The sequence below is a fragment of the Bufo gargarizans genome, chromosome 2 (assembly GCF_014858855.1).
Source record: "Bufo gargarizans isolate SCDJY-AF-19 chromosome 2, ASM1485885v1, whole genome shotgun sequence".
NCBI classification, from domain to species: domain Eukaryota; kingdom Metazoa; phylum Chordata; class Amphibia; order Anura; family Bufonidae; genus Bufo; species Bufo gargarizans.
The window spans coordinates 615349231-615373672 of NC_058081.1; the positions used below are offsets into that span (position 1 = coordinate 615349231).

The window sequence follows — 24442 nt, forward strand, 5'->3', positions numbered from 1 at the left end:
GTACTGTAGCAATGGTACCCTTATAGGAAAAGTAGACTACCTCAAACTCCAACATAATGTGCAGCTGACCTGAAGTAATTAATTATAGCTGTGGCCCATGGAGCAGATCTGCAGTGTAAAACATGTAGGACAGAGCAGCAACTGAGCCTCTGTTAAGACAGGTGGAGTTCAGACTATCATAATGCAGCTAAGCTGGAGTTACTGATCATTGCTGTGTCCTTAATGGACCCAGGCGTAGAGATATATATATATGCACACATCTAGCATTTCCAAAACATTTTGTGGCTGACATGTTTTATGAAGGGATAGTTTACACCTGATTTTTTATTTTTTTTTGCTGAATCCAATTTTCCTCAGTGTGCCAAAAACATAGCAATAATAATATAATGATCTCCCCCTGGCTCGTTCACAAGTGCTGATTAGAACTTAGAGGCCATAATATTGATATATAGGCATTTCAGCTTACAGAGCGCTGGCAAGCACATACACGGAGACTGGGTTGCTTGCTGGCCAACCTTTTATAAATTCAGATCACTCAAATTGTGGATTACACTGTGTACACTGGGTGAGATCACAGACACTTTTCAAAAAGCAGAAGAACCATCAATATCTCAGCAGACCAAAAGATTCCTGCACATTGATAAGGAACTAAACCCCATTCGCCAAAGTTTGAGAAGGCCTTCATCATTGTGTTCTGGATGGCTGAACTTCAGATTGTTGTCAAGTGTTATACACTGGTCATGGAATTGTTGAGTCCCGTTGCATGTTATGCTATGGGATCCAATGTCTGATACACCACTAGCTCTTCCTTATCCTGTACCTTCTCATTCCTCATTTATAGCACTAGGCAGATTGTCCATGGCAGTTGTGTATGGAGCTGGATTAATTCAGGGCTGGCAGGGTGAGGAGGGGTTAGTTCTGTTGAAGCTGGATGAATGGGTGGTCATGATAGATGGCCATAAGGGTTGGGGAAGGGTAGGTACAATAAGTGGTTGATCCAAGGACCTCGCCAGTAGCAGCAGTAGTAAATTTGTGATAAGGATCCCCCTCCCGTACACCCTTGAACAAGTGATCCATATTAGCAGTCAGTGTGTTTATAGGTTTGCAGAAAATTGGCTGGAACCAGAGGTAGATATTACAAGGTAGATTTTTGCAGTCATAAGTTGATACTACAAGTTAAATTATGATTCCCTGAGGTCGCTGCCAGGAGTAGTAGACATATTTTCCGAGTCATTTCATAGAGGAGAAGCTGTCTTCCAATTTCATCCCTGCAGTAATAACGCTGTTCTAAAAGCCTCCTCCATCTCTCCTTCACAATCAGGAGCATACTCTGTCTAAAATGACCGAAATTGCTTATTTATCAAAATCACAGTAAAATAGTGTAAGAAATCCACCGATCAGCTCCCAGAATACAGAGCTCATAATCCTGACATCTATTACAGTACTTGAGGTTATGACTTCAATGTACTTATCTGTCTGCCAAAATCTGGTCAGGATCCTTAAGCGCATATATTACCAGGCTTTACCCATTTTAAGGTTTAGAACAATGAATATAAATGTTGAAATAAGCAGATTATAGTAAAAAGCTGCTGATGTAACGAAGCTGCATTCAACCAGTAATCAATATAGCGCAGGTAGCCATTATTTGAGAGATAGTAGTTTTCTTTTTTGCATATTTCAAGAATCAATCTGAACAGTTCATTAACGTGTATCTCTAAAAAAAATACTTTGCTCTTCTGATTTCTCAAATTGTAATGAAGTCTCAACTTTACTGTCTAGGGTGTGTTTGCCTATAATATGCTTACAGTTCCAGTTCCTAACTACCAAATTTCAAACGGAAAGAATATAATTTCTCCTCTAAAGACAAGACTATAAACACAACTGCACTATCCTATATGTTCAAGGATATAGCTACTACAATACTGATCCCATATACAAAAATGTAACCCCTGTGTACAAGAATATAACTATAACACTTTTCTCAATTGTACAATATAACTACTATAATACCGCCTCTTGGAAGAAAGAATATCACTATATAATATTTTTTCCCATATACGAGAATATAACTACTGTAAATACTACTCCCTGTGTACAATAATATAATTGTTATAATACTGCCACGAGGTACAAGAATATAACTATAATACTACTTCCTATGTACAAGAAAGTCACTACTGTAATACTGATCCCTTTGTACAAAATATAACTACTATAATACTGCTTTCAAATGTACAAAAATATAACTGCTATAACACTGCCTCTTATAAACAAGAATATACAGTAACTACTATAATGCTGCCTGCTATGTACAAAAATAGAACTACTATAATAATGTCCCTTATGTACAGAAATATATGTACTATTACATCTACTATGATATTGCTGCCAAATATACTTTCACTCTTTCAGATTGTTGCTAGAACATGCTATTGAAATTAAATTGCAGCCTAGCAGTGTATGTGGAATATGAATGACACATTGGTGGGTGTCTTCACAGATGAACCACTGACAATCTTGTCATAGATGTCATCACGGATACGTGAAAGAGGCCTAATAAAATTACTATAATTCTGCCTCTTCTGAGACAAAATATAACTACTACAATACTGCTCCCTATGTATGAGAATGTCAGTACTATCATATTGCTCTCAAATGTACAAGAATATAACTACTATAATACTGCCTCCTATGTAAAGAATATAACTATTATAATACTGCCTTCTATGTACAAGAATATAACTACTATAATACTGCCTCCTATGTACAAGAATATAACTACTATAATACTGCCCTCTATTGCATCCTATGTACAAGCATATAACTACTATAATACTGCTCTGAAATGTACAATAATATAATTACTATATCTGCCTCTTACAAGCAAGAATATTACTGCTCTAGGAGCATACTCAAACAAATTTGTGAGACTTTCCATCGGCAAAAAAACAGATCACTGAAAAACTGATAGCATCTGTGTGCATTTCATGTTTTCCTCACTCCCACCAATAGAAATTGCTTTTCAGATCCACCAAAACAGACCAGAATAGGACATGTAGTAAGTTTCTTGGAAAGGGCACATCAATGTGTTAAACAAACCGATGTGTAAATAATCCCACTGACTATTGGACTGTGTCCTGTCCTTTATAAAAATGGATGGTACAAAAAAGAATAATGTGGTCGCGTGAATAAGCTCTAATATTGTTTCATTCCAGTTTTCCTCTGATCCTTCTACTAAGCATTAGACTTGGCTCGATAACCACTGCCAATTGGAACTTGGCACCAGAACTTTTTAAATCAGCCTTCAGTACACAGGTCTTTTCAGGTTTCGCTTTAATTGAACAAATTACAAACTGAAGAGTCTACAGTCTGTTCATTATCAAAACAATATTGGTTTTCCCAGTAAAGATTTAGAGCAGAGCCACGATTGTGCTTTATAAGAAAGAGTCTGGATCATCAGTCAATGTTAGGATGTTGAATCCATGCATCTTCTTCATGATTTTTCCAAAAAGTTTCTAGCAAAATGTCCCACCTGGCCAATCTTTGTTCTTGGCATCCTGTCTTGTCTCCATCTCTGATGTCAAGCCTGGTACTCTATAAATGTGCCAATAGAAAAAAAAGTCCTAAACCATCTGCTTAGAAAATAACCATTGCTCATAAGAAATGTAGTTTTAGGCAATTCATGTAGCAGTATTAGACTCTGGTGAGCATTTGCCCCTAAAATTTAACATTTCCAGTAAGTATAAGCTGTTGGGTCATTGTGGTCATTCTGTTTGGTCTTTATGAGTAATTGCAATGATGTACATACTGTAGATTATAGGGGACACCGTGGCAAAGATTATAGTGTTGGATTATGCCAGCCAGGACTGAAGGTGGTTGCTTTCCCCCTTGGGACAATTCTTTACCCTGTTATTTAGCAGGAGTGGGGAGGGTAGTCCTCTGGGGAGGGTAGTCCTGCACAGCTTATTGCCACCTAATAGCAAAGAGTTTGTGAAAAACAAGGTATAGACCCTCTCTGTCCATGGGCCCATAGATGTATGGTCTGGCTCTATGCTATGTAGACCCTTGGGCAAGCATTTTAACTAAATAACTCACGTGGAAATGCCCAACATATTACATTGAATGAACAATTTCTCATGGAAAAAGGTGTTTCTGGATAATCATATTATGTTAAAATGTTAGACAATTTTGGTTTATCTTTTGTGTTCAGTCTTTCATAATTTTTAAAATCTCTGATTGCGTTGCTGACAGAAGCAATACTAACATCAGATAGATGGAGGTCTGACTCTCAGTGCCCCCACGATCAGCTGTGCTGTGTCTTCAGTGAGTGCGGAGTCCTCTTGTTTATAAGAAATGATGTCATGTTATTTTGTGTCAGCTATGCGTGGTGCTACAGTTTACTATAGCATTATCCCATTCAAGTGAATGGTTCAGAGCTATATGCACCACAGCCACTAGAGAACACTCAGCTGATCATCAGAAGTGCTGGGCGTTGGCCCCTCAGCAGTCCCACAGAACCCCTTTAACATACAAATGGAAAGTTTATAGATGCAGATCAATTCATCAGTAACAACTGTTAAAGTCACAAAGTATTTGGACTTAAAAAAAAATCTGACTGATTGGAATAATAATTTGAACTAGAATGTGCAATAAAATTATGTTTGGTGTATGGGGACTTTAAAAGAAGACTAAACACAAAAAATGCACAAAAAATGTAAAAATTCCAGCACCTCTCCCCTTAATCGCCTCATTTCCTTTGATTCCATTTAGTATCATATTACAACTAATACTGAGAAATATATGTCTTCATGTGTCCGAAGAGATCGTCCGTGTCCTCCCTCTTCCCTTTCTGCAGTAGGACATAATTGTTATATTGTTAAGCTCACCCATAGGCTAAGTCCTGCCTCATTGAGCCAGTCAACAGCAAACAATGGAAACAGTAACCCTGTGTTCAGTGCATGACTTCTACAAGACAGTTTGTTTTAGATAATGCAGAAAGACAAACAGTGAGGGCAACTGTATTTCTTGTTTAGCTTTATCATTCATTTCTAGGTTTAGTGTTCCTTTAAGAAAAACTGGTGACATGTAATATGACCATTATTACAACTCCCACAGGGCTTGTCACCCAGTCCCTGAATGGTAAATCAACCGAGTTATTGAGCGGAGTCCCAGATCTGGAGTCCCCATATCACTCTATAAAAAGGAGGACTTGCCCTTGAGGGGAGCTTGTTGGGAATGGTGTCACTCTGGACTTCCTTGAGGTCACCAATGGACATGAATGGACAGTCCATTTCCACCTTAGAAAGGTCTAATAAGTTATTTGAGAATCATCTTATAAGAAACATACCCTTGTGGTAAGTGGTTAGCTCCAAAATCACCTTCAAATTGGTTTGTTTTCTGGACCTTGTGAGCAATTGTTGGGGGCCATATGTCCAAAATAAGTGGAATTTGGGTACTATATTTATTAGTTATTTTGTTTTATGGGGGAAATGCTCTTTACTCTAACCTACAAACTATCCAAGTCATAGCTGCATTATTTTTGTAAAATGAAGGTATTGTGCAAGATTAATAATACAAAAGTCAATACTTGTAACCATACAATGTAGTAAATTGGCTCTAAGAATTAGTTATGCAGAATTTGTCCATGTTGTCCATGTTGGTGTTAGGACCCGGCCATTACAATTATGGATGGAATTTAATACTGAAATCCCTTCCGGAGGGTGGAAAAGTCCACACTGGGTAAATTCAAAATAGCATTTGGGACATGTGTTGAACTGGAAAGATTTCTATTTGAGTACCATTGATGACGAATAAAATCATTTTCTAGACCTTTCGTAGTAAATAAGGCCACAAATGCTGAATCTGCATTAAAAAAAATTCTTCATGGAGGGCCAGACCATGTTCTTGCCCCCAGGTTCTGCATTGCAGTGACTCCACGTCTGCTGTTGTATGCATCATCTATGTAAAGAAAGAAGAAAAAATAAAAATAAAGTGCTTCTGTAGTAAAAGAAAACACACAGTGTGTTGCTGCTTCTGTTTGCACTTTAGAATACTTGCCCAAAAAATTTGTACAAAAAATTTCTAGAAAAAGGTTTGCCCTATGGAGGGGTCCCATTGAGGATTGGGATAGTTAACCCTGTTTTGAGCAAGATGATGTAAACAAGGACACTCCCAACTGAGCAAAGAATGACCACCAGAGTTGCTTTAAGGAAAGAAGTTCTGGTCCTGACGAAGGTACTAGGCGCCATGACAGCCAGTAGGGCCGTGCTCACAGCTAAAGTGTACACTATGGAGATGCCAGTGTTTAAAGCCACAATCTTTCCAAACTTGGCAAAAGGGGCGATAATGCAAAAGAAGAGAGGAATGGTGGCTATGACAGTTGTAATCGCACTGGACACGATGGCTACACCAACGTGGCGGACGGCTTCTGTCACTCTCCATTGACGACATGCCAACTGATCCTAAAAAGGGAAACATGAAAGACAGAAAGTGAATTCTTCAAAAGGCTTTATTAGTATGTAAAAAGCCAGAGAGTTAAGTATGGGGGTCATGTATCAATAAGGTGAAAAAAGTCTAAAAATTAGGCTACTTTCACATTCGCGTTTGGTGCGGATCCGTCATGGATCTGCACAGACAGATCAGCACCGGTAATACAACCGCGTGCATCCGCTCAAAACGGATCCGTCTTAAACACCATTGAAAGTCAATAGAGGACGGATCCATTTTCTATTGTGCCATATTGTATCAGTTAAACGGATCCGTCCCCATTGACTTACATTGTGTGCCAGGACGGATCCGTTTGCCTCCGCATCATCAGGCGCCAGAGCGGAATGGAGGCGGAACAGATGCAAATTGATGCATTCTGAGCGGATCCTTATCCATTCAGAATGCATTAGGGCTAAACTGATCCGTTTTGGACCGCTTGTGAGAGCCCTGAACGGATCTCTCAAACGGAAACGAAAACGCCAGTGTGAAAGTAGCCTTAACAGTGTGTTCTAAACTGCCATGTCACAAAATGTGTTACAAAATGCAAATTCTGTCATAAAAGTGTAATGACACAAACATATGCAGGGCAAGATAGCAGCAGCTTTACTGGAAGGGGGTCATAAAACTGCCTGCAATTGACTGAGCTTACGAATATTCCTGCTGAACCGTTTACAGCCTATCACACGTGACCAGTGAATAAATTAGACATCACTCGGGTACACGTAATGCCTTGTTTTGAATTTCTGGACACTAATGACTTGTAATGCTGTGATGGACATAACAATCCTGACCCATTTACGGTAAATGACAGGAATGTAAATTTCCTGAACACTTGGTATAATGCAGCGAGACCAGCTCACACTGAGGCTTTGATCTGCTTAGTCTGAAGCTGCCGCGTGGCAGGCAGGCTGTGAAATATCAGAAGAAAAAGGATTTTTAGAGATTGGCTGCAGGTCTTTTAGTATATATAAAGCAAAATAATGGGGTTTGTGATACAAGTTCTCTTTGAATGGCTAATGAATAATCAATGTATGTGGACATTGTTTAATGGATACCATTTAACAAAAATTTAATGAAGTCTGTTTTTCCTTTCTATGAAAGTGCAGGAGCAATCTAAAATTATACTCCCCGATAAGTACATGCTATATCATGTTTTTCTGCGTAACATATGATGACAAGTAATTGCAGATGTTTATACATCTATGGTTATCTGAAGTGCCTGTAACATGTGACATGTTCTAATCTAAGTAAATGAAACATTGCTTCCTCTATGTACAGTAATCCAGGATATCCTATAGGATTTTGGAGCATCTTGATTCCAAGCACATATGAAGCATACAGTAACTAGAAGGGTCATCGTCACCATATTATTGACATTTTACACAGATTACAGTGGGGCTTGATCGAACTGGGGCAGAGCTTGACCCCATCACGGTTCCTAATCTAATCATCCAAGCAGTAAATCAGCTAGAAAATAACATCTAACTGATCTATGGTAGAAATGTTTAGGTATGAACTATTCCCATTATGTCATCTGAGATCATTTAGTCTTCTATACAATAATAGTATTATTTGGTTGGCTTCGTTACCAGCACTTTCATAATGGGTCATTAATGTCCCCAGAGTTTAGAAGTATCCCATGACAGTTGTTGGCAGGAAGATCTACCTTGACATTAAGAGGACTCTCTTTAAATTTAAAGATATTATTGGCCTTTAAGGCTGCCCATACACTTAAAATATACAGCTGCTGGCCAAACGCTCATCTAAACATACATATGTTCTCAATGAGAGGGAAATAAACCAATGTAAGCTTCCTCTAGCAGCAGCTTATCTCCCTTACATCACCCATGATGAAATCCATCAAGACGGACCTTTCTTTCTCCTCAATCTGCAGTCAGTGGAGAGTAAGGGCAACCTCATACATACAGATAGTCAACCAGTCCTACCAAAATTGAAGGCTCAGCCAACTTTTATTGCATTTGTGCAGGGAATCTGTCACCTGCTTTTAGCATTTTAAGCTTTCAACATTGCCCTTTTTAATAAAGTACCTTATTTCCTGCAGTGGTCTTCTTTCTTCATTTCGTTTGGTCATTTTGATAAAAGAGATATTTTTCTGATATGCTAATAAAGATCCAAGGTGCCCAGAGGGGTGTTTTTTTCCTCTCTGGACCCCAGTGATGCCCCCCTGCAGTGCCCAGCCCGCCTTAATTTGAAGCCCAAGAACGCCTCCTGATCCTGAAATAACCTCCCACAGCCCCAGCAAACAGTTCCGCCCCCTCGCTATGTCATCTTCTACCTTCAAGAAATGCCACATTCTTCTTCCTGTTGGCCGCCAGAAATCTCGCGCAGGCGCAGTACGGCCTGCTCGATCATCAAGCTCCTGAGGCAACAGCTCTTAGATTATATCACTGGGCTCGGCGCATGCCCAGTGAGACTTTTGAGGATGTTGCCCTCAGGAGCTGGATGATCGCGCAGGCCGTACTGCACCTGCGCGAGATTTCTGGCCGGCCGACAGGAAGAAGAACGGGGGATTTCTTGAAGGTAGAAGATGACGTAGCAAGGGGGCAGAACCATTTGCTGGGGCTGTGGGAGATTATTTAAGGACCAGGAGGCGTTCTTGGGCTTCAAATTAAGGCGGGCACCTAGGAGCTTCATTAGCATATTGGAAAAATATCTTTTTTTATCAAAAGGCCAAACGAAATAAAGTAAGGAGACCACTGCAGGAAATAAGGTACTTTATTGAACATGGCAATGTTGAAAGCTTAAAGTGCTAAAAGCAGGTGACAAATTCCCTTTAAGAGGAACTGGACCAAAAATGTGTGTTTGATGTTCAACTACATATACCATAAATACATTGTGGCTTATAATTGTGCTTACTTCCATGAGATGAATAGGAAGATTTTCTCCTGCCAGAAGATATCCTTCCACCAAATGGACACAATAGTCCACCGAAGAGCCAACAAGTATTGATAGAGAAATGGCCTCTACGGCACCCATCTCCCATCCCAGCCAGTACATTATTGTCACCACTAGACACACAACACCTACAACATAAAAGAAGAGAAGATCTGGTTACTCCATTGCTTGTTTGCTGTACATGTTGTACAATGGTCCATTGGCATGCAAAGGCTCTCTCTGTTCTCTTCTCCCTATACTTTCTCCTTGGCTTTAAATCTTGGGTATTTTACACTTGGTGTCTTCTGTAATGAGTCTCCATTGTTCCAGATAATCAGCCTATGTAAAGGTGTCAAAGATCAGATGAAACAATCTTTTATCTGGACAACTAAATCATCATTTCTGGGCAGCAGATTGTGCTGCGTAAACTGCATTCTGCAGCCCAGAAACAATGAATATGTATGGGGATGAGCAATGGCATTAGTACAGTAGAGGGGATTGCTGCATGTAAATGCAGTGATTCACTTCTACTGATTAGCAGGCAGTTGTCGGGAAGGAACGCTTCCTTCCCAACAATCGCCTGCTTCATTGGGCTGTGTAAACCAGCCTTTGAGATAGGAATGTTAATATGACAGCTCACTGCAACCTAACTCCCCCTCTGGGCATTCTCATTCATTTCTTTAAAGGACACCCCTGGGAGAGCACAACTAGAAATAATGCTAATATGGGAACCTAAAGAATAAAGTAGAGCACAGCTATGAGGTTGAAATGTCCACACAACAACCCACATGCACATCATGAGCTAGAGACAGCACAAAAAAATAAAAAAAAGGTAAAGTAACAGGGGAGCCTGTGGCACTACCCAACAATTAATGATGAACATGCAACATTATGCTATAAACGACAAATTCAATTTTACTTCACCTGTATATTACCGGTTATAAAACTGTTTTATGATTCCCTCCTTCCCCCTTTTCATCTCGTACCTGTTTGCAGCCAAAAGAGCAGTACCAATACTCCTAATGAATATGATGCTGCGCTCCAGTGACTGCTAAACAGACCTGATGCAACACAACTCCTCATTGTATCCGCAGATCATCAGGTTGTAATAGACCATGAAACATTGACTGTACAAGAAAAAGGTGCAGTAATGGAATGGACGTACAACAGTGGCTGGACGTGCAAGGTTTATTATAGACAATGGCTGGACGTACAAGGTTTATTATAGACAATGGCTGGACGTGCAAGGTTTATTATAGACAATGGCTGGACGTGCGAGGGTTATTATAGACAGTGGCTGGACGTGCAAGGTTTATTATAGACAATGGCTGGACGTGCAAGGTTTATTATAGACAATGGCTGGACGTGCAAGGTTTATTATAGACAATGGCTGGACGTGCAAGGTTTATTATAGACAGTGGCTGGACGTGCAAGGTTTATTATAGACAATGGCTGGACGTGCAAGGTTTATTATAGACAATGGCTGGACGTGCAAGGTTTATTATAGACAATGGCTGGACGTGCAAGGTTTATTGTAGACGATGGCTGGACGTGCAAGGTTTATTATAGACAATGGCTGGACGTGCAAGGTTTATTATAGACAATGGCTGGACGTGCGAGGTTTATTATAGACAATGGCTGGACGTGCAAGGTTTATTATAGACAATGGCTGGACGTGCAAGGTTTATTGTAGACGATGGCTGGACGTGCAAGGTTTATTGTAGACGATGGCTGGACGTGCAAGGTTTATTGTACACAATGGCTGGACGTGCGAGGTTTATTATAGACAATGGCTGGACGTACAAGATTTATTATAGACAATGGCTGAACATGTGAGGTTTATTGTAGACATTGGCTGGACGTACAAGGTTTATTATAGACAATGGCTGAACGTGTGAGGTTTATTGTAGACAAAGGCTGGACGTGCAAGGTTTATTGTAGACAATGGCTGGACGTACAAGATTTATTATAGACAATGGCTGGACGTGCAAGGTTTATTGTAGACAATGGCTGGACGTATGAGGTTTATTGTAGACATTGGCTGGACGTGCAAGGTTTATTGTAGACAATAGCTGGACGTACAAGATTTATTATAGACAATGGCTGGACGTGCAAGGTTTATTATAGACAATGGCTGGACGTGCAAGGTTTATTATAGGCAATGGCTGGACGTGCAAGATTTATTATAGACAATGGCTGGACGTACAAGGTTTATTATAGACAATGGCTGGACATACGAGGTTTATTATAGACAATGGCTGGACGTACAAGGTTTATTATAGACAATGGCTGGACGTGCAAGGTTTATTATAGACAATGGCTGGACGTGTGAGGTTTATTATAGACAATGGCTGGACGTGCAAGGTTTATTGTAGACATTGGCTGGATGTGAAAGGTTTATTGTAGACAATGGCTGGACGTACAAGATTTATTATAGACAATGGCTGGACGTGCAAGGTTTATTGTAGACAATGGCTGGACATACAAGATTTATTATAGACAATGGCTGGACGTGCAAGGTTTGTTGTAGACAATGGCTGGACGTGCAAGGATAAGAGAATGACTGGGTACAACAAGGTTTATCATAGACAATGGCTGGGTACAACAAGATTTATCATAGACAATGGCTGGGTACAAGATTTATCATAGACAATGGCTGGGTACAACAAGGTTTATTATAAATAATGCAGGTAAACCACATAATAGAAATCACAGCTCATACCTAATATTGTAAGCAGCACTGGGATGAGGAGCAGGATATGCGTAGTGAAGATAGCCACAGCAATCACACAGATGGCTAGGGACAGGATGAGACCGTACAAGGCGCTCTGTACCCCTGGAAGATGGAACAAGATTAAACACTGTTTAAGTGGAAACAGTCAGTAGTGAACAGACACTCCCTTACAAGTTCAGTTGAGTTCCTATAATCTAGTGGAGCCATTAGTTTCTGTGTCCCTTGTATCCTCCTGGTGTAAAGCCTAGTGGAAGCTCACAGCAGATTATGAACAAGCAGAGGATGCAGAGAGATTTCTCATCTTTAGAGTTTAGGCAGTCCACTGCATAAAGTGTAGGATATATATCGGATTGTGTATTTCCTTTTTATAGGCTACAAAGGGATTGACCAGCCTTAGTTAAGACTACTAGGTGGGGCTGCTAGAACTTCTCCATAGTATTGAGAGACAGCAGTGAGAGAAAGAACAGAAGCAGCCCTGGGGAGATTATGTTCAAGAAACAGAGCATTACACCAGCCTCTAAGGAAGCAATTGAGACTACATTGGAGTATACCCACCATTTAGAAGAGGCGTGTGTTAAAAAGTCTGTGGAGATAACCTACATAAAGCTTCTAGACTCTATAGGAAGTCTGGCATACTTTGGTTTGGAGACAAATAAGCCATCTGCTAAGTAACTACCGGTATACCATATAGTTGGGTACTTGTAGAGCTGCATCTTGAGGAGAATAGAGATTGGGAGAAATACACAAAAAGGGAGAGAGACATACTGTATGTATTGCTGAATGGAGAGTGAGAGAGTAGAGTTCCTGGAAGACTGACTCAGAGGGATAACATCCAGGCCTGTCAACTACCTTTTGCCGCTTCTACAATTTTAAGAATTGTGAAAATTGCATCACACGTAAGATCTGACGGTTCTTGCATGATAAAGTCTGCATCTTCTGTACTGGAACATTATGGCTAGTAAAGACCTACTGTTTGTTGCAGAACTGGGACTTACAATTACATGCACCAACAGCTGCATTGCCCCAACGTTGCACCTGCCACACTGCTGCTTTCTCAAGGAATCCCTGCCTTGCACCCCAAAATCCACCAACACCAAGGGCACACCAACCACCATCAAGGTGTAGTTGAGAGAACCAGGGTGCGCCCTCCTATCACTGCATGGCCCAGGGAGAGCCAGAGTGAGGGCTGCCACTGTGAGAACTACTACCGCCATACGCACCACAACTACCACTCTTGGGCTGGTTGTAGACTAATTCTAGAGTCAAAACTGGGCCTTTCACTAGTACTGGTTACCATCATCCAACTTGCACAATCTCTTATAGGTAGTTTTTGTGGGTGTCTAGGATTTTGTAGGCTTCCCTCCTAAGTGCACCCTGTGTACCTTGACTGATTAGTTTTGGTCCAACTCCTGGCACCTCTGCTGATCAGCTGAATGAAGGAGCTTCAATGGTCCAATTGTCATGTCTGCTCCTTGTACTGCACCTCAGTCTCATTCAATGACTGAGCAGCTGCAATACCAGGCACAGCCACAACAGTATGTACAGCGCTGTGCCTCAGTAAATAATGAAGAGGACAGAAAGTCTCCCAACCCCTACATTTAGCTGTTTGTAGAAGTGCTGGGAGTCAAGCCAAACCAAGCAGATATTGAAGACCTATCCTGAGAATTGTCCCAGAAAACCCTTTTAAGCATGTAATTTCTGGTAGAACCTGCTTACTTTTCCTTTTATACTGTGAGATAATAGGATAGTGGTCCCTATCCTAGTGTAACATATCACAGCAATGGTAAATATTCTATATGGGAGGTAATGAGCCACCACTTGCCTATAATCTCCATGAAGATCTGCTTCCAGTGCTCGCAGGTCTGGAATCCATGTTTCAGTGCCGAGTCTGCGGGGAGGGGCAGTAGCTGCTGTTGGAGGAATGATTCCCATTTCAAGTAATCTTTATATGTCTGAAAGGAGGATTTACCCTTGTAGGTTGTCTGCATGGAAAAATGGATATTGCATTAGGAAGATGTCATGTTCTCATCTGGAGCTTGATATAGGTAGATATAGAGGTATATAGTCAGCACACTCAGGGCTGCGCTGTACTCTGCCTGGGATCCTGCGGATTCTCATGAAATCATAATAGAGAGATGAATAAGGCAAAAGCACAGGCAGTTCTGGGCCGACTCTGGGGATGCAGTCAATCTGCCTGTCAACTTAAAGGGGAAAGTAATGATGTTCCTAATAGAAGCCGGGAATGAAGCATGGACAGACATGCAGAGCAGTTCACAAGCCACATACAAAGCTACAGTCCGTCAGCTTCCCAGTTATGTTTCAGTTATCTTTGTTTCTGGGAAAGCTGAATGACAGTTAAAGGGATTTTCCTTTTTTTTTTTTTTCTTTATTGATGACCTATCTTCTGGATAGGTCAGCAGTAAATGATCAGTGTGGGTCAGACACCTGGGACCCCCGCTGATCAGCTGTTTGAGAAGATAGTGGCACTCACAATAGCACCGTGGCCTTCTCCAGCTTAGCCTAGGCCATGTGAAATCACATTTATAAGTCACGGCACAGCTCAGCTCCATTGAAGTGAATGGGGCTAAGCTGCGATGCCAAGCACAGCTGCTATACAATGTAGGGCGCTGAACTTATAGAAGGCTGTGGTGCTTCTGAAAAGTGCGACTGCCTTCTCAAACAGCTGATCATTGGAGGTCCTGGAAGTCAGACCCCACCGATCAGATACTGTTGACCTATTCAAAGGATTGTTAACAAACTCTCAGAAAACTCCTTTAATATGGTTGACACAGTTCACACCTTAAGGCCTCATGCACATGACTGTGTGCTGGCCTTGCCTATGTTGGGGCCACAATTTGCGGTCCGCAATGCATGGGCGCCAACCATGTGGCCACAGACCCATTAATTTGAATGGTGTCTGCGAACCGCATCTGACGGTCCGCACAGCAAAGAAGTAGTGCATGCACTACTTTTTTGCGGTGTGGAGGCACGGACAGAAAACCCACAGATGCACTACAGAGGGCTTCCAATCCACGCCTCCATTCTGTACGGCACCATATCTTCCGGATTGCAGACCCATTCAGCTGTTCGGCAATACGGGCCGTGTGCATGAGGCCTAAATTGCATTCATCAAAAATATGGGACTCTATAGCAAAGATAAAAATTCCCTATTATGGGACATGGTTCGCCATCCTTAAGAGAAGTTCTGCTTAAGGTCCCATTAACCAGTAGTAAAGGGGATAGGACCAACCACTCTCCATGGGCCCCATAGCAGCCACATGGTCTGCCTTTATGGTATGTACATTTTTCCCACTGGGCCATCATCAGCTCTACAAGACTCCTGAATGTTGAATCTGACTGATATTGTAGCTGCAAAAAAGCAGGTGATTACCACCAATGCTTGTTAAGGTACACACAGTAGTCATATTGGTTGTCACCCAGATTTCTATAATATTACCCAAAATTCAATGAGTATAATAGTAAAAGAATTCCAACAGCCAAAAGTATGGAAAGTTCCATAAGACCATCATCAGCATGGCTGGAGACTTCAGATGGAAGTTGACTAGCAAAGTGGAAAACTTCTGACATTTACTGCCTAGTCTGCAGTGCAAACCCATAATAATATATCTTGTCCTTACAGATTCAAATGCCATGGAGATCCACTGGACCTTCCCATCTTTCACACCCACAGCCCCATGGGAGAGCTGGCCAGGGAGAAGGTTTGGCTCAGGGATGTTCTTGCATTCAGGATGCAACATCTGAAGAAAGGAGGATATACTGTAACCTGGGGAGACAAATTATTTTGGGATACAAACAATGAAATAACTGGCTTCACGTGAGAAGGTTTGCAGGATGTTATTTGGTCTGCTTATTGCTAAACGTATTGAAAGGCCAATGATATCATGGGTTTTGGTCTATCCTAACAAATACGGGTGGATGGCACGATTCTACCACAGACAATGCACCAATCAGCTCGGTTGGCCCCTATGGTCTGGCCTCCAATATATAGGGTAGAAATATGATGGGAATAAGAAAACATATCTAACACAAGGCTGTATATTCAATATAAGGAATGCCATACTGGTCCCAAGTTATCACACCTGGCTTATTCTGGACCCCTAAAATCATTGTATGGTATAGCCTGTCCATCTCTAGTAATGATAAATAGACAACCTGTAGACAGTCCTTAGTTGTCCCCAAATACGGCATGGAATAGAATGGCAGGCCGTCCAACACTAAACCCCAATGGAACAGCAAGGAAAGTCTGTCTGACTACCTACATGGAGAGGCATGGTTAGCCTACTTTGGACCCTAGGTCTATATAGTCATACAGTATAATAGAACGGCAAGCCCACTGTCCGTTTTAGTCATATTATGCAGTGGCATGGTAAACGTGACTGATGGAGGCCCCCAATAATTATGCTAAATGGTAGCACGGTAAGCATGTGCCACCCTCTATTGTTATAAAATGTAATAGGAATCAGAGTATTGTAATTCAGGACCTGGACCCCTATAGTCATATCATAGAGTACCAGAGCAAGCTGTCACAGCAATTGGACTTCATATCATGGGATATGATGTAAAGCCTCAGGTCACTAAAGAGAAGTAAGGTGCCTGCTTAGCCCCTGGTATCCTACAGTAATACTGCAGAGTAGCTACCCATATAATGCCATGAAGTATGTGGAACATACGCAAGTGTATCTTGTCCTCTATAATGCACTATAAGAACATGCCAAGCCTGTGCCATCCATGCCCCCTTAGAGACTGGGTAAAAAGTGGTTAGAATCTGACCATTCACACCATGGACATCTCTCCACCGAAACTAAGCATTGAAGCTGTCTGATACAGATACCCAATATGTAATGTAAAACTAGTGGACTCACCTGAAGGGAGACACTGCGCTCCACCTGGCTTCACCAGGTCTTTGTTACCGGCTATTACTTTGCACAGTCGGCACAAATTACCGATTTCTTTAAAGAGGTCAAACTTGTCATCGTAGATCACCCTGCCCTTTCAGAAAATGACAAGAACAAGGGAGTAAAAAGATTCAGACAGGTAATAACAGAAAATGATGCTTAAAAGGTGAAATGCATGCTAAATCATTAGAAGATGACCTGCTCAGACTTCACCAATTGCCAAATTGAAGGGAACATGAAGCTTCATCGGTAACTGCTGAAGATTTTCAGTCTCAGACATCTTTTTATTTTTACTGTAAAATAAGAGGCACTGGCAACTGATGTGGGGCTCATTATAGGAGAAGTGAAACAAAACAGCTTTCTCTGCTTGTGATTCTGTTATAGCGGCTACTTACAGCCACCACTAGGGGGAGCTCACTGCATATACAGCAGTTGTATAAATCAAAATGCAATTAGCTAGTGCAGGTTTATCAGATCAGATAATCAGAGCTCCCTGTGCAGATATAGTAAGAAATTATTCAGCACAGAATTCAGCATAGATAGGCTCTTCATAAAGGTGTAGTGCATTTGGCTGATCTTACAGCAGGATCTATTTGGAGTTTGCAAAGGGCCCTATGATTTCTGAGTATGACTCTGCTCTAAGGGGTTTGGGCACCCTGCAGCTGTAGTTCTGATATGTCACCGTGACCATTGCAACCACTCATAGGCTGCAGCAGTTACTGCAATTGTTAATGTTTTGCCATGTTATATAGGCCATGTTATGTACACCAGCAATGATGTGGTATAGTTAGCAGGAATAGGGTTAAACACCCTGTTCCTCCTTTCTTGGTAGGAGTTGGCTGGTACTGCTTCTTGTCAGGAAGGGGAGTTCTAGTGAGAATACTGTGGAGGAAGGAAGCACAGTTAAGAGCTCCTACTCCAAGGGTCTTAGGGACCATCAAGTGATTCAATGCTGCCGTGAGACGACTATTCCAGAGAGACTGCAATAGCACCAATATAACTAATAAGCTACTGCATGATATAGACAGCAGAGTGACCAGCAAGCTGCAGCTTTACAGACCCTGCTGCAGGTGAGGGAACAAGGTTATGACACTCATCACCTAGATAGCATCCAGGCCAGACCAACTCCAATCCTGCATAATACAGTGGATACCTAAATCCACAAGTGCTAGCTTTCAGCTGTTAGCCAAAAGTGAAAGAAAATTTTCAGCAAGATAGCATAGTGTATATGAGCTGCATTAATGCCACTTATCCACCCACCATACCTCATCATCTGGGTATAAACACTGCATTTTATACCAACTACTGCTAGATGTACTAAAAGTTATGTTTCGCACTAGAGAGAGCCTTTTATAGTTCTACTTCTGTCCTGATTCTTCAAACTACCTTTTTCATTGCACCAATCCCCAGGGAACAACAGCCTTAAGAGAGTACACCATGACACATCTCATCAGGGCCATTACCACTACCATCCTCTGCTTACCACTACCATCCTCTGCATGGCTTCTCAGGGGCTCTCTGCATCATGACAACTGATTACATTATGCAAGGGGGGTAGGTCACTGCTCCAGCCTGTGATTGGTTGCAGCAGTCATGTGTCCCCCTATCAATGGAGCGGCAGAGACTGAACCCAGCGGTGGGAACCAGAAAAGTATGATCACCACTGTGGGTTGGCCACTCTGAGAGGTCTATGTTAGTATTGGATTATCCTTTTTATGTCCTCTTTGCCTTGTCTGTGAGTTTTTGCGGTGAGTCTTCTCTTATCAGGTTTGTAGTTGTGCCATATTCTATCCATTCTTCTGATGGTGCTCCATTGGATGTTCCAACTTTAGGATATTTTTTATAACCTAACCCTGATCTATACTTTTGCAGAATGTTGTTTCTGACCTGTTAGGAGAGCTCCTTGGTCTTCATGTTTCTTGCTTAGTAGTGATTCAGAGGCCTTTTAGGACAGGTGTATTTCTACTCACATTATGTGACAGATAATGTTCACACAGGTGGACCTTGTTCAACTAATTATGTGACTTCTGAAGGCAATTGGTTGAACCAGACCTACCTTAGGGGTTTATTGCAAGGTGGTCAATACATTCCTTCCACGGTAAGGGTACGGCCACACAGAGTTTTCTGTATAAGGTTTTGAGGCAGATCTGCCTGCTGGATTTTCAACCAAAGCCAGAAGTGGATCCACCAGGAAAGAAAAGTATAAATCCTTCCTTTATATTTCCATTTCTGTTTTAACCCACTTCTGACATTTGCTCAAAATTTGCCTCAAAACCTCGCCCAAAAAAATCTGTGTGGCCATACTCTAACAATGCGGACTAGTTTGTCAGGTCTATTAAAAAAACTCTAAATTAAAATACGTTAATTTTAAGTTTGTAATGAAACTAAACAGGAAAAACATGAGCAGGGTGAATATTTTCACAAGGCACTGTCGTTTCTAGACTGTTAAAGCTAGTGACTGTCATCTTTATGACCCCAACAAACACATCAAGACTTTATGGTCACTCTTTTTCCCTCAACAGATATCATTAGGTAGACACCCAAGCTCCACCCCTATAATGGTAGAGGTTAGTGTAATGTCATGTGATGACTGGAGTTCTCCTTTAAAGGGAACCTGTCATCAACGTTATGCTACCCATACTAACAGCAGTATAAAGTAGAGACAGGTGAGTTGATTTCAGCGGTCTGTTATTTAAAAGTTAAAAGTAAGTGGTTGCCGAGAACCAACATCACAAACATTGCAGACTGGGCCTGAAAAAGAGTCACGGCCACCTGAGAAGAGTCCTGGTTATTTATGAAGTCCTGCCCACCTGCTGATGACTGACAGTCTTCTACCTAGTTTTCTCCCTTTCTGTCTAGGAGAGAACTGCCAATCATCAGCAGATGGGTGAGAGCAGGAGATTAGGAATAACCAGGACTCTTCTCAGCAACCACTTACTTTTAGCTCATGAGTGATACATCTCTGAAATCAGCATTTCTATTACTATTTTATGCTGCCCTCAGTGAGGTCAGAATAAAGTTGATGACAGGTTTCCTTTTAAAGAGGTTTTCCAGTCATACAGATTTTTAAGCAAGAGCCTGCAGCCTGCCTCCTGAAATAGAAGATTCATACTTAACCTGCTCCTCACCACTCCAGCTCTATTCACTGCCTCCGCTGTCTCCATCTTCCAGCCCCCTACTGTTTACATCCAGCAGTTCATGGGCTTCAGTAGTGATGTGGCCACAAGCAGCATATAACCGCTAAAGCCAGTCACTGGCTGGTGTGGCGCATGTGACCATGCCCATGGCCAACCAGATGTAAACAGTGTGGGGATCACTTCTATTTAAGGGGCAGGGTGGGTAACTTGCTTAAAAATCAATATTACCAGAAAATCCCATTAAAAGGAGTGTCAAACCACATATGATTCCAAGGATAAACACATCTGCCTCTGCTGCATATAGGTCTGAGGTACATTTTAAAGTCTCCTACCAGTTCACCCAGCACATGATTATCTGGGACTCTAGTCCGATTTACTCCTTGAATTCCAAAGACAACAAACACCATGGCCCCGGTGTCCACAAGGGGACGGACTGCAGGTTTTCCACAGGCTATGTTCAAGCAAGGATTGAAGTTTAATGTTGGAGACAATTTCTTTGGAGCACCTGAAACAACAGAAAAGGTAGAGTTTTGTACAAATATCCACCGCAAACAAAATTTTTGTATCTAAATAGGTCATAAATTTTGTGTTGACTTATTAATATATCTTTATTGTGGTCAGAGCTCTACATCCACTGCATAGATCTAGAGTAAAAGAATAAACATGTGGCTGCATTCATCCACCAATGGGGGAGCCTAGAAGCGTACTTGTAAGAACGTCATTTCAAACTATTACAGGCTACAGCCCACACTTCTTACCCCTTAAAACATGTGATGTGTATTTGGCTTTAAGAGAAATGTTTATTCTTGTAATATGATACCATGTTATGGTTAAACTGCATGTTGTTGTATCCACAGGGCCGTCTTTAATATTGATTGGACCCTGGGCAAAAATTTACTTGGGCCCCCTGGATCCCGCCTTCCTACACCTTAGCGTGCAATCACGCCCTCCACCACAACACACACACAAAAAATCCACACCCCTGGTAGAGTCCGGTGAATGACTGTAAATACTTCCAGTTCTGAAGACTCCAGCGGCTCAGGATCAGTGCTCTGGGCAGCTGGGCTCAGGGCTGGAAGTGGGCACCGCTCTGCAGGAAGGAGACCAGGGCTCGGCTCACCCTAGTGTTACAGTGCACCCCAGAGTATGCAGTATAGCACCCTATAGTATACAGCACCACACAGTATGCAGTTTAGCACCCCACACTATACAGTACCCCACAGTATATAGTAGAGCAGTATAGCAGCCCACAGTATACAGCACCTCACGGTATACAACACCTCACTGTATACAGCACCCCAAACTATACACGATACAGCCCCCCACACTATATAGTACAGCAGTATAGCACTCCCCCCCACTATACAGGCCCCCCACAGTATACAGCCCACCACACAGTATACAGGCCCCCACACAGTATACAGGCCACCCCCCCCCCCACCACCCCACAATATACAGCCCACCACACAATATACAGCCCACCACACAGTATACAGCCCACCACACAGTATACAGCACCCCACTATACAGTAGTTTACAGTATATTAACATAACAGCCCCTGTCACCTTTTTCTGATGTAATCTTTACACAAAAAAGCTCCACAGTTAACTTCTGTAGGACCTGTGATGACCTCATAGCCATGTGACCAGTAATTGCTAGGTTACTGGTCACATGGTAATGATGTCATTAAGGTCCTAGAGCAAAACTCATTAAGGTCCTAGAATTAAGATCATTAACACAGTACGATCATGATGCCTGTGTAGCCGACAGCCTGACACCCGGGGCAGTAGCTAGCAGGGCTCAAGAGGCAGCTGCCTTGGGCCCCCCAGGAGCAACTGGGCCCAGGGCAGCTGCCCCTTTTGCCCCTTGGTAAAGATGGCCCTGTGTATCCAATATAATCAATGAACCTGTTGGCCAGCACCCCGTAGCATGTGGCGGTATCACCAGAATGAGTTAGTGTAGTTGGCACTTGGAATGAGTTTTCATGGATGCCAGCTTGCAGGATAAGTAGTTGTCAGTCAGTGGGGTCATTGTACAGTGGGTTCTTCAAGCCTCAGTGTGGGAAAAAATGAATTCTACTCATTTGCACTACAAAGTGCCTGTGACACCCAGTGAGGAGCCACCTTTACATACTGCTACAGTAGGCTCCATAACTCCCAATAGCAAGCGAGGACTGGGAACTTAAAGTAGCTCTGGAAAACCCCTAAGGGCTCTTTCACACAAGTGTGTCCCTTGCCGGTATCACGCTCCGTATGAGAGAGGGATTGTGCTTTTTGGACTTAGGAAGCGCACGGCATTATCACGATTGATAATGCTGTGTGCCTCTGCGTCACCTTTCTGTATTCAAATTATACAGCTTTAGGTGGACCTATGGGCATCAGCCCACCAAGAGAATTCTCTGTAGGGGCTATGGCCCCTGCCCTCTAGTGTCAATTATAAATGTATCATTTGATGCACAAATACCTTAGTGCAGCACAAAATACCTACCTAGAAGCTGCCCCTCTGTGGTGGCCATCAATAGCTGCCAAGTTCTCTCCTCTTTCTCCTCTAATTTATCTAATATGGATATGGAGCAGGAGGCTTAGTAGGTGAGATGTGGGCCACGACACCAAGCCAGCCCTACCTTCAGCATGCTGGATGGACTTTCTCTAATACTGACCTCCATAGTTCCACCGCTAGTATGTACCAGGCCAGCAGCAGTGAGGAGGGCTCGGACATGGGTGGACTAGCCATAGTCCCTACAGGGAAATTTCTCGGTGGGCTGATGCCCAGGGGGACCACCCGAACCCTCCTCTTGGACCCTCCTCTTGGCCACCAACTAGGTACATGAAGATCTAATGATCTCAGCATTCATTTTTTTTTTAACACATTTTATTAAAGATTCAAAAAGTACAATTCAATAAAAACTGCAATATTATTATATTATTTTCCCCCTATTAAACCTTACTCCCCCTATTTCTACTCAGACAACACCCCCCCTTGCGATGTGTCTCCCGCCCCCTGGTCAATAAATGAGAAGGGGGGGGGGGGGATAGTAAGGAAATAAAGGCAGATAGTACCTTAAAAGTTCCATTCTCCCCAAATTTTAATCAATTTTTGCTCAGTATTTCTATGTTTGTAGAGAATATTTTCATATTGCTTAATCTTATTAACAAGATTTATCCATGTAGTAATACTTGGAATATTTCGAGAAAACCAATCACGAGTAATCAGAAGTCTTGCCAAGAATGTTATTTTGATCAAAAGAATCCTTTTATATTTTGGGCATCCCACCTTGGAGAGGTCACTCAATATCCAGCATTCCGCTGTAAATGGGATCTCGACTTTCAATTCCCGGGTAATAAAATTACCCCCGGTAATTCCCGGGTAAAAAAAAACCGGATGCCATACAGAAAGTCATCAGTTTTTTTTTGCGGACCGCAAAACACATACGGTCGTGTGCATGTAGCCTTAGTCCACATTTGTGTGTTATAAATTCGGTGTAAAATGTTAAATTGAACCAAAATGTGGTGAGTAAAATTGTGAGAAACTAAACTTAAATTCCCCAGTGTATTATCCCAATCTTCGGGACAAATTCCTGGACAATCATTTTGCCAAGCCTTTTGTCCCAGGGAGCACATATTATTAAATCGTGTTTTAAACAAAATTTTATAAAGTTGTGAAATCTTAACCTTCTGAGCCCTATCTCAGCATTAATGAATCCTGACTCTCCTATACACATGCATGTTTGGTTTAGCTGAACTTGTATGTGTATTGAGTGGGGAGAGAGGAGAAGCCGCTACCAGACACCTCTTGCTGCGGCTTATCTCTAGGGATAACAAAAGGATCGGACATAAAACTATTTATTTCACCTGATCCTTCAGGAGCTCCCCATAATTAGGTTCTTGGCAGATTCAGACAACAATACACTAAATAGTATGGGGGCCTTGTAAAAACTGGAACATTCCCATTCCTTTTTGCAACATGCAGTCCTATGTAAAACGAAACATTACACGCTTTGATGTCGTAATAGCATATTGTAATTCAGACCTGGTAGGTACATCTATGCTATGAGCATGGGCACCCCAGCAAGGAGTAACAGAAACATTAGATTTCCTTTGTAGATCCTGACCACAGTTGTCTCCATATCATCAGGTGGGGTGTCTTTTTTTTTTTGGTGGTTGCTTTATTACTCTTCTAGTTAGTGCCCTGCCGAGCTTTTATTTCAGGGTATTACATCTAATCTCTCTAAGAATATTTTTTTTGGCCAAGGCTGTGAGTACAACTGCTGATT

General features: G+C 42.0%; 1 protein-coding gene across 1 annotated transcript in view; it reads right to left on the reverse strand.

The window, feature by feature from the left end:
• Window positions 1-3331: 3331 nt before the first annotated feature.
• Window positions 3332-24442, reverse strand: part of DISP3 (dispatched RND transporter family member 3) — a 152661-nt gene continuing 131550 nt past the window's right edge. Inside the window, exons 15-21 of the mRNA XM_044278328.1 lie at window positions 20501-20673; window positions 16999-17125; window positions 15754-15899; window positions 13938-14097; window positions 12104-12217; window positions 9364-9530; window positions 3332-6461 (exon numbers count right to left, since the gene is read on the reverse strand). Coding sequence (XP_044134263.1) covers window positions 6099-6461; window positions 9364-9530; window positions 12104-12217; window positions 13938-14097; window positions 15754-15899; window positions 16999-17125; window positions 20501-20673 — 1250 coding nt within the window. The 3' untranslated portion in view covers window positions 3332-6098. The remainder of the gene's footprint in view (window positions 6462-9363; window positions 9531-12103; window positions 12218-13937; window positions 14098-15753; window positions 15900-16998; window positions 17126-20500; window positions 20674-24442) is intronic.